Source organism: Oncorhynchus masou, chromosome 9 (assembly GCF_036934945.1).
Source record: "Oncorhynchus masou masou isolate Uvic2021 chromosome 9, UVic_Omas_1.1, whole genome shotgun sequence".
Classification (NCBI taxonomy): Eukaryota; Metazoa; Chordata; class Actinopteri; order Salmoniformes; family Salmonidae; genus Oncorhynchus; species Oncorhynchus masou.
Window position 1 is genome coordinate 63,073,692 of NC_088220.1, and position 14,569 is coordinate 63,088,260.

A 14,569-nucleotide genomic window follows, 5' to 3' on the forward strand; every position below is an offset into this window, starting at 1 on the left:
TTACAGTTGCATCTTGGTTAAGTAAGTAAGCCTTGACTGAGGAATCTCTAGGGCAGAATCTCCTATTTCTGTAGCAAGAAGCAGCTTGATGAACAAGTACAGAATGCTAGTGAATGTCGGTTAAAATGTACGATTTAATGTTAATTATCTAATTAGCTGGCCCCTATGACATCTCTGACCTTTCTCTGTGATTGAACCGGGAAAGGAACAGGGTCAGGGATAACCATGAGTGAAGACACTGATGGACTGACAGAGCTGGCAGAGCTGGACTCTGAGCACAATGCAGAGCTGGCTGACATGGTGGCCGCCATGAACGTGGCATCCAACCGGATGACCCCTCCCAACGGCCACCGAAGGCCCCTTGCACCAGCGCGCCGGAAGCTGTCATTGTCAGACAGGAAGCTATCATTGCAGGAGCGATCAACCCAGCCGCGAGAGGCTCGACAGCCCACAATCGAGTCCAAGCGAGTGTCCATTTCAGATTCCCAGGTCAGAGGTCAAGCCTGTGTCCCAAATGGAGGTCAGGGTTCTGTCCTGAATGGCACCCTATTCCTTATATAGTGTACTACTTTTGACAAGGGTCCATAGGGGTATAGGGTGCCATTCGAGACGCAGTATATGGGGGATAGGGTGCCATTCAGGACCCATCCATGAAGTCTCAAAAGAAATAGTCATTAGCCTAAATAATGTGCAGTCAATGTGCATTATCCCACCACCAAATACCCTTTACTTTGTCTCTCCCTAGGATTGTATCCAGCTCAACCAATACAAGTTGAAGGATGAGATTGGAAAGGTAAGAAAGGAAAAGTTAGAATAGATGCTGAATTTGTCTGACAAGAGAAAACATTATTTCATAAAGAACTCTTGTGTAATACGTCAAAATGATTCTGTCAGACTTTCTTCTTTTTCTATTCTAGGGCTCATATGGTGTGGTGAGATTAGCTTACAATGAAGATGATGAACAATACTATGTAAGATTCTCTGCACATTTCGTTCTTTATCATCTCCTTTGTGGGAGCAGAGAAATGTACAGTTCCTCAAATCTCTGTTTTGGCCTTTTTGACGATTATACTATAGGAGCAAACTGATCATGTCTTTCCTTGCGTAGGCAATGAAAGTTTTTTCAAAAAAGAAGCTGATGAAGATGTGTGGATTTCCTCGTAGGTGAAAATGTTCCTTTTAAGTCTAGTATGAGCTTTGGTACTGGTATGAACATGAACTGGTGATGATCACCACTATATATAATGGCGGTTGGTTATAGGACGCCCCCCTCCCCGAGGAGCCAGCACAGAACCGGGACAGCCACCCAAACCCCTGGGGCCACTGGAGAGAGTCTACCAGGAGATCGCCATCCTGAAGAAACTAGACCACCTTAACATTGTCCATCTGGTGGAGGTGAACACACTGACATACATAAGTGGAAGATTTAAAAGGTTCATTTAGTTCATTTACATTTAGGTTGATTCATTTCAGAGATTTACACCTTCCAATTGTAGGTTCTTGATGATCCTGCTGAAGACAATCTCCACATGGGTAAGTATGCATGTCAGTGCACTGAATGGTGACACAAGGTGTTACATGGTAAACTATGTTTTCTGTTGTATCTCCTTGTACTTGGTCCATATTTTGTATATTATAATAGTCTGTCCAGTTTGATTATTACATAGAAACTAATATGACTAGTCATTTTATTCTCTGTTTGTTTATTTTCTAGCCTTTGAGTTAATGCCAAAAGGGTACGTTTTACTCCTTTCTGAAATATACTGTATTACATTACATTATAACACTGGTCCTTTGTAGCTTAGTTGGTAGAGCATGGCGCTTGTAATGCCAGGGTTTGATTCTAGGGACCACCCATATGTAAACCATAACTACGCATGATTGTAAGTCACTTTGAGTAAAATCATCTGCTAAATGGCTTATATTCTTATTATTATAATATTATACTGTATATAACACTTAAATTATGAATTTTGTTATTTATATATAATTCTTCCAATTACTAAATTTGGTGAATATAATGTATCCATTTTTAAGGAATATAAGACACCAATGACAAGGTTCAGGCATTGTTAGTGGTAGGAAGACCACTGTTTGGAAGATTATGGTGGTGATGCTCACTTACCTTTCTCTGTCTCTGTTGCTTTTCCTGGGCCCTAGCCCAGTGATGGAGGTGCCCTCAGACACTCCCTTCACAGAGGAACAAGCCCGCTTTTACTTCAGGGACATCATCCTGGGAATTGAATACTGTAAGTCCTCCACCTGGATTTCTTCTCAAATGGCACCGTGTTCCCTATATACAGTAGTGTTGACCTGAACCCTAAGGGCCATGGTCAAAAATAGTGCACTAAATAGGGAATAGAGTGGCATTTGGGACGTGTGGCCTAATAGCATTCTACTCAGAGACCTGCAGCATACTGCTAACCCTGCTCATGTTTTAGCAAGACATTGGTTTGAAAGTCACTAGTCAGATACGTTCTGAAAAGACAGGATTAGTTGGTGCTTTGACAGCTGAATGTCAAGACCTAAATCAAATGGGCAATGCTGTTTGTATACTTATAAATGTTTATCTAAAAAAAGAGAACTAAATAAGTGTTTCCTGTCCTTTTTCCCTGGTCCTATTCTCTCTTCCTCCTTCTCAGTGCACTACCAGAAGATCATCCACAGAGACATCAAGCCTTCCAACCTGTTACTGGGAGACAATGGGCATGTGAAGATTGCAGACTTTGGTGTCAGTAACCAGTTTGAGGGGAGTGATGCTCTCCTGTCCAGCTCAGCAGGGACTCCAGCCTTCATGGCCCCAGAGATGATGACTGATCATGAGCAGAGCTTTACTGGCAAGGTTAGACACTAATTGCTAATTTATCTAATCAGGTCACTCATCTTTGATTGTATCCTAGAATAATATTTACCCCATGAAAATGTATTGCATTGACTGGTATCAAAAATACTTAGAAATTGACTTGGTTTCAAATGTCAACATTTTACTCTACTGTACATTACTGTACATTTTACTGTAAAATATACAGCAAGCTCTCTTTGTAAAGTAAATGGTCAATGTTCATGTTTGTTAGGCCTTGGATGTGTGGGCCATGGGAGTCACCCTGTACTGCTTTGTCTATGGGAAGGTAGGTTCTGTTATTATCATAATGTACGGTATTCTGCCATGGATTTACTATGTCCATTATGCTGAAGACTACAACTATATTTTGATCAACCGTTGCATCCCACAAAATAAATAAATGTAATGGTTTATGTGGGAAACAGACAGCCTGTGTATGCATGTAGTCTATCCTTTTATAGCAGCATTGTAATGCCTTTTCTTCTTCACTGTCTTCCTATATCAGTGCCCTTTCATCGATGAATACATCATCGGCCTGCACAATAAGATCAGGAACAGGCCCGTGGAGTTCCCAGACATGTGAGTTCCTCTAAGGGACACTATTTACCATGCAAAAACAATTTAGTCTGCTCTCTATGCACCACTCTAAAATATGGGTAGAACTTCACATTACAGCATGTAATAACTTGATAATAACATAGTAATAGTATTGTTTTAACGTTCCTAGCCATTCACTGCTACTGTAGTTACTGTACTGTAGATGGTTCTATTCTATTTGGTGGGTGGTCATCTCAGTCACTCTTTGGTAACACAGGCCTGAAGTATGCAAGGAGTTGAAGGAGCTTATTATAAGGATGCTGGATAAAAATCCTGATTCAAGGATCACCATTCCTGAAATCAAGGTACAAGGGGGCAGATCTAGACCTTCAATAGTGCCTATAAAAAGCAAATCCTTCATGAAACCATCTATGACACTTCAAATGAATGTTTTACTGTCCTGGTAGAGCTGTCTTATATGTGTTGTGGGACGATTGTGTTTCCCCTCCTGTTTGTTGCCAGGAGCACCCATGGGTGACGGAGGATGGCACTGACCTTCTACCCCTGGAGGAAGAACACTGCACCGTGGTGGAGGTGACTGAGGAGGAGGTCCAAAACTCCATCAAACTCATCCCCAGTCTGTCTGCTGTGGTGAGTCAGTTCACTAGTGTCCTGTCCAGGAGATATACAGCTCTTGTTCTGGCTTGGACAAGACTTACTTACTAACTTACCCATCTATCACAAATAGGGCCAGGAGTTTTTGTGTTTTAACAAGGGAAAAGTTTGGGACCTACACCAGGGCCCAGAGTTTTTCCAGGTCAATACACATGGTCAGGGAACATTTTTGTCATAAGGCAGATTGCTACAGTGAATATGTTTCCCAAACGGCACCCTTTTCACAAAATAGTGCACTACTTTTGACCAGGGTCTATAGGGCTCTGGTCAAAAGTAGTGCACTATAGAGAATAGGTTGCCATTTGGGATGGACCTCTGACACTCACTCTCCCCACGTTAGATCCTGGTGAAGTCCATGCTGAGGAAGAGGTCTTTTAGTAACCCCTTTGAGTGTCACAACAGGAGGGCAGAGAGGTCTATGTCTGCTCCAGGAGGTCTCCTTGCGTAAGTCCCCTATAAATCCTCCTTATCTGCTTTCTTTATCTGCCGATTTTGGGATTAGGAAACAAACAAAACAAAACAAAGTGACAGAAATACAGAGTCGGTTAGATATATAGGCTACTGTAAATGGGCTTAACACAAAAGAAGCGTACATATACAGAATACTGTAAGGACAGGTGTATGGCAGAAGACTGAAGCTACAATGAGAAACAGGACATATAGTGAGTTCCAAATGTATTGACACAGTGACACATTTTCTGTTGTTTTGACTCTATACTCCAGCACTTTGGTTTTGAAATTATACAATGACTAGGAGGTTAACGTGCAGACTGTCGGCTTTAATTAGAGGGTATTTGTAACGGCGTTCTTCTTTAGTTGAAAGAGAGTCGGACCGAAATGCAGCGTGTAAGTTACTCATGCTTATTAGGAAGACAAACGAACGAACTATACACGAATAACTAATAAATACAAAAACAACAAACAGAACGTGAAACCTATTACAGCCTGACTGGTGAAACTAACACAGAGACAGGAACAATCACCCACGAAATACAAAGCGAAAACCAGGCTACCTAAATACGGTTCCCAATCAGCGACAACGAGAATCACCTGACTCTGATTGAGAACCGCCTCAGGCAGCCAACCTATTTAACACACACACACCCCTAATCAGCTACAATCCCAAACACTACAAACCCCAATACGAAAATACAATACATAATAAACCCATGTCACACCCTGGTCTGACTAACTAATAAACTAAAACACAAAATACTAAGACCAAGGCGTGACAGTATTTTGTTAGATTTTTTGCATTTTGTGTAACTTACTTTTTTTAAATTTATTTTTTACTTATTGTGTACATAATGTTGCTGCTACCGTCTCTTATGACTGAAAAGAACAAACAGATCAATAAAAACGACATTGATCCATCTAATATGGCTATGAGAAGAGGAGACACAAATACAATAGGACGTCCATCTAACCTGGGGGAAGAAATTATTGTCCAAAAACAAACTTTCAAGTGGCACTGATCCAACAATGATAAAGAGTGAATATACACACTCACTGTGGACATGGCCAATGCTCTCCACTTGCACCAATAAGATAGGCTACACTGTTCGCTAAATTAAGATGATAATTTTGATAACTAAAAGACAAGAGTATTTTCTGTCTTCTCTTTACAGTAATAACCAGTTGCTTTCCAAACTATTTTCCTGTAATTGTATTTTGAAATATTGCAATATACAGCACGTTCAGAAAGTATTCAGACCCCTTGACTTTTTCTAAATTTAGTTACAGCCTTTTTCTAAAATTGATTAAATAGTTTATTTTTCCTTATCAATCTACACACAATTCCCCATAATGCCAAGTTTTTATTTTATTTTGCTAATTTTATTTTAAAAACTGAAATATTACATTTACATAAGTATTGAAACCCTTTACTCAGTATTTTGTTGAAGCACCTTTGGCAGCGATGACAGCCTCTCGTCTTCTTAGGTATGGCGCTACAAAGCTTGGCACACCTGTATTTGGGGAGTTTCTCCCATTCTTCTCTGCACATCCTCTCAAGCTCTGTCAGCTTGGATGGGAAGTGTCGCTGTACAGCTGTTTTCAGGTCTCTCCAGAGATGTTTGATCAGGTTCAAGTCCGGGCTCTGGACATTCAGAGACTTATCCCGAAGCCATTCCTGCTTTGTCTTGGCTGTGTGCTTAGGGTCGTTGTCCTGTTGGAAGGTGAGCCTTCGCCCCAGTCTGAGGTCCTGAGCACTCTGGAGCAGGTTTCCATCAAGGATCTCCATATACGTTGCTCCGATCATCTTTCCCTCGATCTTGACTAGTCTCCAAGTCCCTGCCGTTGAAAAACATCCCCACAGCATGATGCTGCCACCACCATACGTCACCGTAGGGATGGTGCCAGTTTTCCTCCAGACATGCTGCTTGGCATTCAGAACAAAGAGTTCAATCTTTGTTTCATCAGACCAGAACATTTTGTTGCTCATGGTCTGAGAGTCTTTAGATGTCTTTTGGCAAACTCCAAGCGGGCTGTCATGTGCCTTTTACTGAGGAGTGGCTTCCGTCTGGCCACTCTATCATAAAGGCCTGATTGGTGGAGTGCTGCAGAGATGGGTGTCCTTCTGGAAGGTTATCCCATGTCAACAGAGAAACTCTGGAGCTCTGTCAGAGTGGCCATCAGGTTTTTGGTTACCTCTCTAACCAAGGCCGTTCTCCCCCGACTGCTCAGTTTGGCTGGGCAGCCAGCTATAGGAAGTGTCTTGGTGGTTCCAAACATCTTCCTTTTAAGACTTATGGAGGCCACTGTGTTTTTGGGGACCTTCAATGCTGCAGACATTTTTTGGTACCCTTCCCCAGATCTGTGCATCGACACCATCCTGTCTCGGAGCTCTACGGACAATTCCCTCGACCTCATGGCTTGGTTTTTGCTCTGACATGCACTGTCAACTGTGGGATCTTATGTAGACAGGTGTGTGGCTATCCAAATCTTGTCCAATCAATTGAATTTACCAAAGGTGAACTCCAATCAAGAGAAACAGGATGCACCTGAGCGCAATTTCGAGTCTCATAGAAAAGGGGCTGTAGACTTATGTAAATAAGTTTTTTGTTTTATTTTAAATAAATGTGCTAAATAATGGAAAATCTGTTTTTGCTTTGGTGTTATGGGGTATTTTTTTGTAGATTGCAGGGGATTTTTTTTCATCCATTTTAAAATAAGGCTGCAACGTAACAAAAAAGTCAAGGGTTCTGAATACTTTCCGAAGGCACTGTACCTGGCTGGGCCCTACTTTTCACTGACAGTTGCAACTCAACACTCATATATTTGGCATTTGCCGCGTGAGCTGCCCAAATTCCGACTGTAGGCAATGTGATGTAAAATCGACAGCTTATTTTTTTTAAAGAAGCTAATGATTTTCTGTGGCCAAATCATGCTTTCTGGTGTAGTAGCCTCTTTTCAATGACTTCATGTATGTATGTCTCGACAGAAATGGGCTAATTATGCTATATCATTTTGGCAATTCAATTTACTTTAGTGGAAGCTGGATGCGTCGTCTATGGTTGTACAACTAACTTGATTGATAGCCTGAAATGGCTTCTTGGTAGCTAGTTACGAGGTTGGGAGATTAGGAACCTATCTGGGTTAGCTAATCCCAACGCCATAAAATGTCAAAGTGGCTAGTAGTATTACAGAGAAACAACAAAACAAAACAACAAAAAAGGACAAATCTGAGGGGGCACATGCCCCTGTGCCCTCTATGAGCATGACGACTCTGATGCCACACACAGCTGTCTTCTTCTCACACACGTACAGTTCAGCTCAGTCAACTACATCAGGGCACACAATAGCTTTGATGACATTGCTAAGTGGTTTATTAGATTGTGCCTTAACGAAATATTAATTAGTCCATTATAAATGTTCAGATTTTTTTTCTACAGTATCTATCTCCATCATGTAATGTAACTTTATGATTACATTGCTTATTTACCATTGACGTGCAGTCTTTAACAAGCACATATTTGCTGATATTGCCCTTTTCTTGTCTATCTCTTACCCATTGCAGGGACTCTTGGGGGCGACTGGAAACCGAGGTTCATCCTTCATTGAGGTAAGAGCCCTGGTTAAAAGTAATGCATACTATATAGGGAATATTTTGCAATGTGGACACAACGCCAGTCTTGTGCTAACAGGTTTTCTTCTGGGGTTTTTATCACTATCATTCTACTCTATGTGATTATATTTCTATGGTCTCAGTACTGTCTTTTTATGCACTGCTGAGAGTTAATGTGTATTGGACCTGATTGGTAATGCTGTTCCTGACATGCATGGCATTTAATGCAAAGTTCTTCTTGTCATGACCCTTCCCCCTTCTAGTAGCCTTAAACAACACACAGTAACAAGGCAACAATAAACAAGTTGTCCACTACGAATGATGCTGAGCCACCCCTCCCAATTATACAAATGTATGTCACGTGGATTAATGAGAAATATTTTTTTTTAAACATATTTTTTCCCTTGCTGGAAATCAAAACTTGATAGCTCACATTGGATGGGATGTTAGAGACCAGACTCCACTGCCTGATAGGGAGATGCATTGATATAAAACAGTACTTATCATGAGGAGATGCATACATTTTTTTTCAAGCTGTAACGGCTTTCTTCTGTGGACGAAGGAGAGGACCAAAGCGCAGCGTGGTTAGTGTTCATCATGTTTAATAAAGACGATAAACGTGAACACTACAAAATACAAAACAACAAATGTGAAAAACCGAAACAGTTCTGTCTGGTGCAGACACACGAAGACAGAAGACAACCATCCACAAAAACCCAACACAAAACAGGCTACCTAAATATGGTTCCCAATCAGAGACAATGACTAACACCTGCCTCTGATTGAGAACCATATCAGGCCAAACATAGAAACGGGAAAACTAGACACACAACATAGAATGCCCACTCAGCTCACATCCTGACCAACCCTAAAACAAAGAAAACACAAAAGAACTATGGTCAGAACGTGACACTAGCTTTGTCATTGTGGGCTATTGTGTGTAGATTGATGATTAATTGATTGATTTTAAAACCAGGCTGTAACGTAAAAAAAAAGGAAAAAGTCAAGGGGTCTGAATACTTTCTGAATGCACTGTCGGTATAAAATGTCATGACTGTAGTGCAAAAGGGATTGGAGATATGCTTGTAAAACATTTGCGGGGGGACAAAAAGTATAGTTTCTGGAAATTGTAATAGTCCGAGATAGTAGGTCCTTATGAGACACGTGTTGCTCGTGAGGAGATGCTTTGCAAGTTGCAAAAGTATTCAGACCCTTTTGAGTTCTTCACATGTTGTGTTACAAAGTGGAGGATGGATTTAATAGTAATTTTTGGTCAACAATCTACACAAACTACTATGTAATGTCAGAGGGGGCAAAAAATATATATTCTGTATATATTACATAACTAAAATATAGTCATTGCATAAGTTTTCAGACCCTTTTTTAGGCAAGCCTAAATTAGTTCAGGAGTAAAATATTGCTTAACAAATCACATAATAAGTTACATGGACTCACTCTGTGTGAAATAATATGGATTGACATGATTTTTGAATGACTAAACCTTCCTCTGTTCCTCATATATACAACATCTGTAAGGTCCCTCAGTATTGCATTTCAAGCACAGACAAAACTATAAAGACCAGGGAGCTTTTCGAAAGCCTCATAAAGAATGGCAGTGACTGGTAGATGGGTAACAACAACATATATAGAACATCTCTTTTACTATGGTCAAGTTAATAACTATGATGTGGATTATATATTAAACCACACAGACACATCAAAGATACAGTCGTCCAGCTGAACTGAGCTTTAGGACAGGAATGAAACTGCTCAGGGATGTACGGGTGGCGGGTAGCCTAGTGGTTAGAGCATTGGGTCAGTAACCGAATGGTTGGTGGATTGAATCCCTGCGCTGACAAGTTGAACATCTCTCACTCTGCCCTTGAACAAGGCAGTTAACCCACTGTTCCTAGGCTGTCATTGTACATAAGAATTTGTGCCTAAATGACTTGCCCACTTAAATAAAAAATTGGTGATGCCATTGGTGGTTTTAAAACAGCTACGGAGTTCAATGTCTTTGATGGTAGAAAACAGAGGATGGCTCAATACTGTTATAGTACTCAAAATAATGACCTAAATGACAAAAACATACATCTTGGTTTTAACAAGGTATTAAGGTATCAAATCCAACACAGCACATCACTGATTAACTGCCTTGTGTTTATGCATGGTGGTGGCTGCATCATGGTATGACATCAGCAAATCCCGGGGAGATTTTCAGGACAAAAATAATTGGTTTAGAGCTAAGCACAAGCAAATCCTAGAGGAAAACATGCTTCAGTCTGCTTTACACCAGAGACTGGAAGAGGAATTCACATTTCAGTAGGACTATAACCTACTACACAAGGCCAAATCTACACTGGAGTTACCAAGAAGAGAGTGAATGTTCCCGAGTGGCCAAGTTACAGTTTTGACTTAAATCTGCTTGAAAATCTATGGGAAGACTTGAATTGATGTCTAGCCATGATCCCCAACATCTTGGTAGAGCTTGAATAATTTTGAAAAGAAAAAGGGCAAATCAAATAAACTAAAATCAAATCCATTTTTATTTGTCACATGCGATGAATACAACAGAGCTTACCGTGAAATGGTTAACCAACAATGCAGTTAAGAAATCAGAGTTAAGAAAATATTGACTAATTAAACTAAAGTAAAAAAAGTAACACAATAAAATAACAATAATGAGGCTATATACAGGGGTAACCGTTAAACCATTAGACCTCTCACTAAAGGCTTCAGTAATACAAAAGTAATACAAAAGTTATACTTAAATCCGAACTGGTTCTCTAGCAGATTAGTAAGAATGTCTCACGCCATGTTCAAGAATGTCCCTTTCCCCTTTTCCAGATAACAACATCTCACTTCTGGTTATTTGAAAATTAAATAATCTCCAAAATATCGCTATTTTTAAAACAAGCCATAGAAAGTTGGTTGCAATTTCTGTTTAATCCACCAAAAAAGACAGAACAAATAATGCAACAAAAAATATGGTTAAACTCAAATATACTAATAGAAATAAGGTATCATCTTTGTAAATTAGATCACAAATAGGACTGGTGGAGTTACGTCACACATGCAGCTAAAGAAAATATATGGAAATGTCTGCTCTGACCCAAATTACAACCAAGTAATTGCAGCATTTCGGCAAAAATGGAAGACGCCAGTGAAAGAAGGAAAAAGTAAGGAACTTGACTGTCGGCCCTCCATTAAAGTCTAAAATTGGTTAAAGAAAATTGTGATCAATAAAAAGGTATACCAATTTAATTTGAGGACCCAAAAAATTGACAGCTCTGCCTGTCTCCTAGAGATGAACGTACTTTGGTGCGAAAAGTGCAAATCAATCCCAGAACAACAGCAAAGGACCTTGTGAAGATGCTGGAGGAAACAGGTACAACAGTATCTATATCCATAGTAAAACGAGTCCTATTTCGACATAACCTGAAAGGCTGCTCAGCAAGGAAGAAACCACTGCTCTAAAACCGCAATAAAAAAAGCCAGTCTACGGTTTGCAACTACACATGGGGACAAAGATCATACTTTTTGGACAAATGTCCTCTGGTCTGATGAAACAAAAATAGAACTGTTTGGCCATAATGGCCATTGTTATGTTTGGAAGAAAAAGGGGGAGGCTTGCAAGCTGAAGAACACCATCCCAACCGTGAATTACGGGGGTGGCAGCGCCATGTTGTGGGGTTGCTTTGCAGCAGGAGGGACTGGCATCATGAATAGATGGCATCCTGAGATAGGGAAATTATGTGGATATATTGAAGCAACATCTCAAGACGTCAGTCAGGATATTAAAGCTTGGTCGCAAATGGGTCTTCCAAATGAACAATGACCCCAAGCATATTTCCAAAGTTGTGGCAAAATGGCTTAAGTACAACAAATTCAAGTTATTGGAGTGGCCATCACAAAGCCCTGACCTCAACCCTATAGAACCTTTGTGGGCAGAACGGAAATAGCGTGTACGAGCAAGGAGGCCTACAAACCTGACTCAGTTACACCAGCTCTGTCAGGAGGAATGGGCCAAAATTCACCCAGCTTATTGTGGTAAGCTTGTGGAAGGCTACCAGAAATGTTTGACCCAAGTTAAACAATTTAAAGGCAATGCTACCAAATACTAATTGAGTGTAAGTAAACTTCTGACCCAGTGGGAATGTGATGAAAGAAATAAAAGCTAAAATAAGTCTTTCTCTCTGCTATTATTTTGACATGTCACATACTTAAAATAAAGTGGTGATCCTAACTGACCTAAGACAAGGCATTTTTACTACAATTAAATCTCAGGAATTGTGAAAAACTGAGTTTAAATGTATTTGGCTAAGGTGTATGTAAACTTTCGACTTCAACTGTAGTAATACTTTTTGCAACCATTTTTATATTTAATTTACATTCTGTAGAAACTATGAGAATAGAAAGGTTCAGAACTTTTGTGAAACGTCACAGCACAGTTGAAAAAATATATGGCAAATAGAAAATGAGATAGATGGGAGGGGTTGAGTTGAGGTGAAGGTTGGGACTAAAAACGACAAGATAACTAATGTAAAGTATACTGACTCCATAAAATGTACAGTATATAGGTGCAGACTTTTGTGAAACAGCACAGTTAACAATATATGTCTAATTGAACTGGATGGTCTTCAGAGATAGATGGGAGGGGTTGAGGGTAACTGAAGGATGGGATTAAAAACAAACCAGAGTTAACTATTGTAAAACACATTGTGTCTGTAAAATGTATATAGTATGTATAAGCTGGAAGTAGAAGCCTAAGTGTTGTTGTCCATTAGTTTACTCCAATTTGGGGAGGGGTGGTAGGGTTAGGGGAAAATAATAAAGGGAAATATATTGAAAATAAAAATACATACCATTGAAAATGATGCTGACAATTACATTGATGGAAGCTGAAATCTAGCTGCAATGTAAAAATATTTTTTTTTAAAGAAGAAAAAAAAAGAATGGGCAAATATTGCACAAGCCAGGTGTGCCAAGACTTACCGAAGAAGACTCACCGCTGTAATCGATGCCAAAGGTGTTTCTAGATGTTTCTAACATGTTATTAATAAATAGTTATTTCAATTCTATTCATCTTTGAAAAATATTTTTTATCCCATTTTGTAACATAATAAAATGTGACGAAATCCAAAGGGATCTGAATACTTTTGCAAGACATTGTATGTACAAAATCTCATGACTGTAGCTCAAACGGTACAGGAGATATGCTTGTTAAAATGTTGGAATTTGAGTTGATGACAATAGCGCCTCCCTTGGGCCAATCTGTGTAATTTTGTAAATGCCGAATCTCTATGGCAAAACACATCATTCACCCATGTTGTGTGTGACTAACATATGTGCAAACGTACTGAGACTGATCCATAGTCGTCCCCCTTGACCCGATTTCATCATGGGGGACAATAAAACATGTGTTGCTCGCAGGAAATCAAGCAGAGAAGGAGAATTGGATGGAAATGGAGAAGGAGAGTTGGAGGACCTTACTGAAGATGATGGTGCACTTTCAGAGGGCTGCTGATAAACCCTTTTTTCTGATAGACCTGTTTAAATTAGGGGACAGACCTGTTCAAAGCAAACTCTTTGCTGTATCTTCATATAATATGTAATATTAATGTAATATATTTGAAGAGAGATCCAAATGAAAGAGCTCACCCTTACAGTCTTTTAGAAAGATTTGTGATAACTGCAGTACAAACCATGTATTAGGTTTTTAACTTTTGTCTTATTCCATCTGCGTGATGTTTGTGTCTGCTGTTAACATAGGGTTTCATTGTCTGTTCATGATGTACTGTACTATAATACTCATAATGGTCTGAATGCCTTTTGTACTATTAGCTCTATGTTTTCCAAATATTACACCTATGTATTGAACTGAAATGTGGTTGTTACAATGTAAATATGTACCATTCTAAAGAAGTCATTTTTGCATGCTTTCATACAGTTGATGTTGAAGATAATTAAAGGTAGCAAATGAACATTCTTGTTTTTTCTCTGGATGGCCTCTCTAGCATGATGTGCTGGCTCTTGTACGCAGGTGTTATTAATGTCCTATAGTGCAAGCAATCATTCACCTGGGGCCGTTTCAAAAGAAAGAGTAGGACTAAAGGCTTTATTTTTAATATATATATTTTTTACTGTTTTACAAATTGAAGTGAGTGATATCACATCTAGATGTCAAATGGACTTGTCAGAATAGCTTTTAGGATTTAAGAGGGGAAAACAAGTTACGGCGACACAAAGTCTGCATTGTGAGGAGCTAAAATGTGCAGCTTATTCTGAATCATCTCAGCTGACATGAAAGTAATATAATATCATAATGTAAACACTTGAATAAAAAAAATCCACCTGTTTTTGTTTTCGGTCAGACTTTTTTAAATTGGTATTTCTGAAATGCTGAAGTAAACCACATAATTTTCAACAATATGATCACCTATTTGTTC

At 39.5% G+C, this 14,569-nt stretch overlaps 1 protein-coding gene across 1 annotated transcript; it reads left to right on the top strand.

Moving 5' to 3' along the window:
• Window positions 1-225: 225 nt before the first annotated feature.
• Window positions 226-13,699, top strand: LOC135545285 (calcium/calmodulin-dependent protein kinase kinase 1-like). Its single transcript, XM_064972909.1, has 16 exons — window positions 226-489; window positions 746-793; window positions 918-971; window positions 1,109-1,160; window positions 1,262-1,395; window positions 1,497-1,533; window positions 1,715-1,736; window positions 2,161-2,249; window positions 2,643-2,842; window positions 3,075-3,128; window positions 3,348-3,421; window positions 3,657-3,744; window positions 3,902-4,030; window positions 4,395-4,498; window positions 8,073-8,117; window positions 13,554-13,699. The coding sequence occupies exons 1-16, from the start codon at window positions 226-228 to the stop codon at window positions 13,645-13,647; spliced, it is 1,488 nt and encodes a 495-aa protein (XP_064828981.1). The 3' UTR covers window positions 13,648-13,699.
• The last annotated feature ends 870 nt before the right edge of the window (window positions 13,700-14,569 follow it).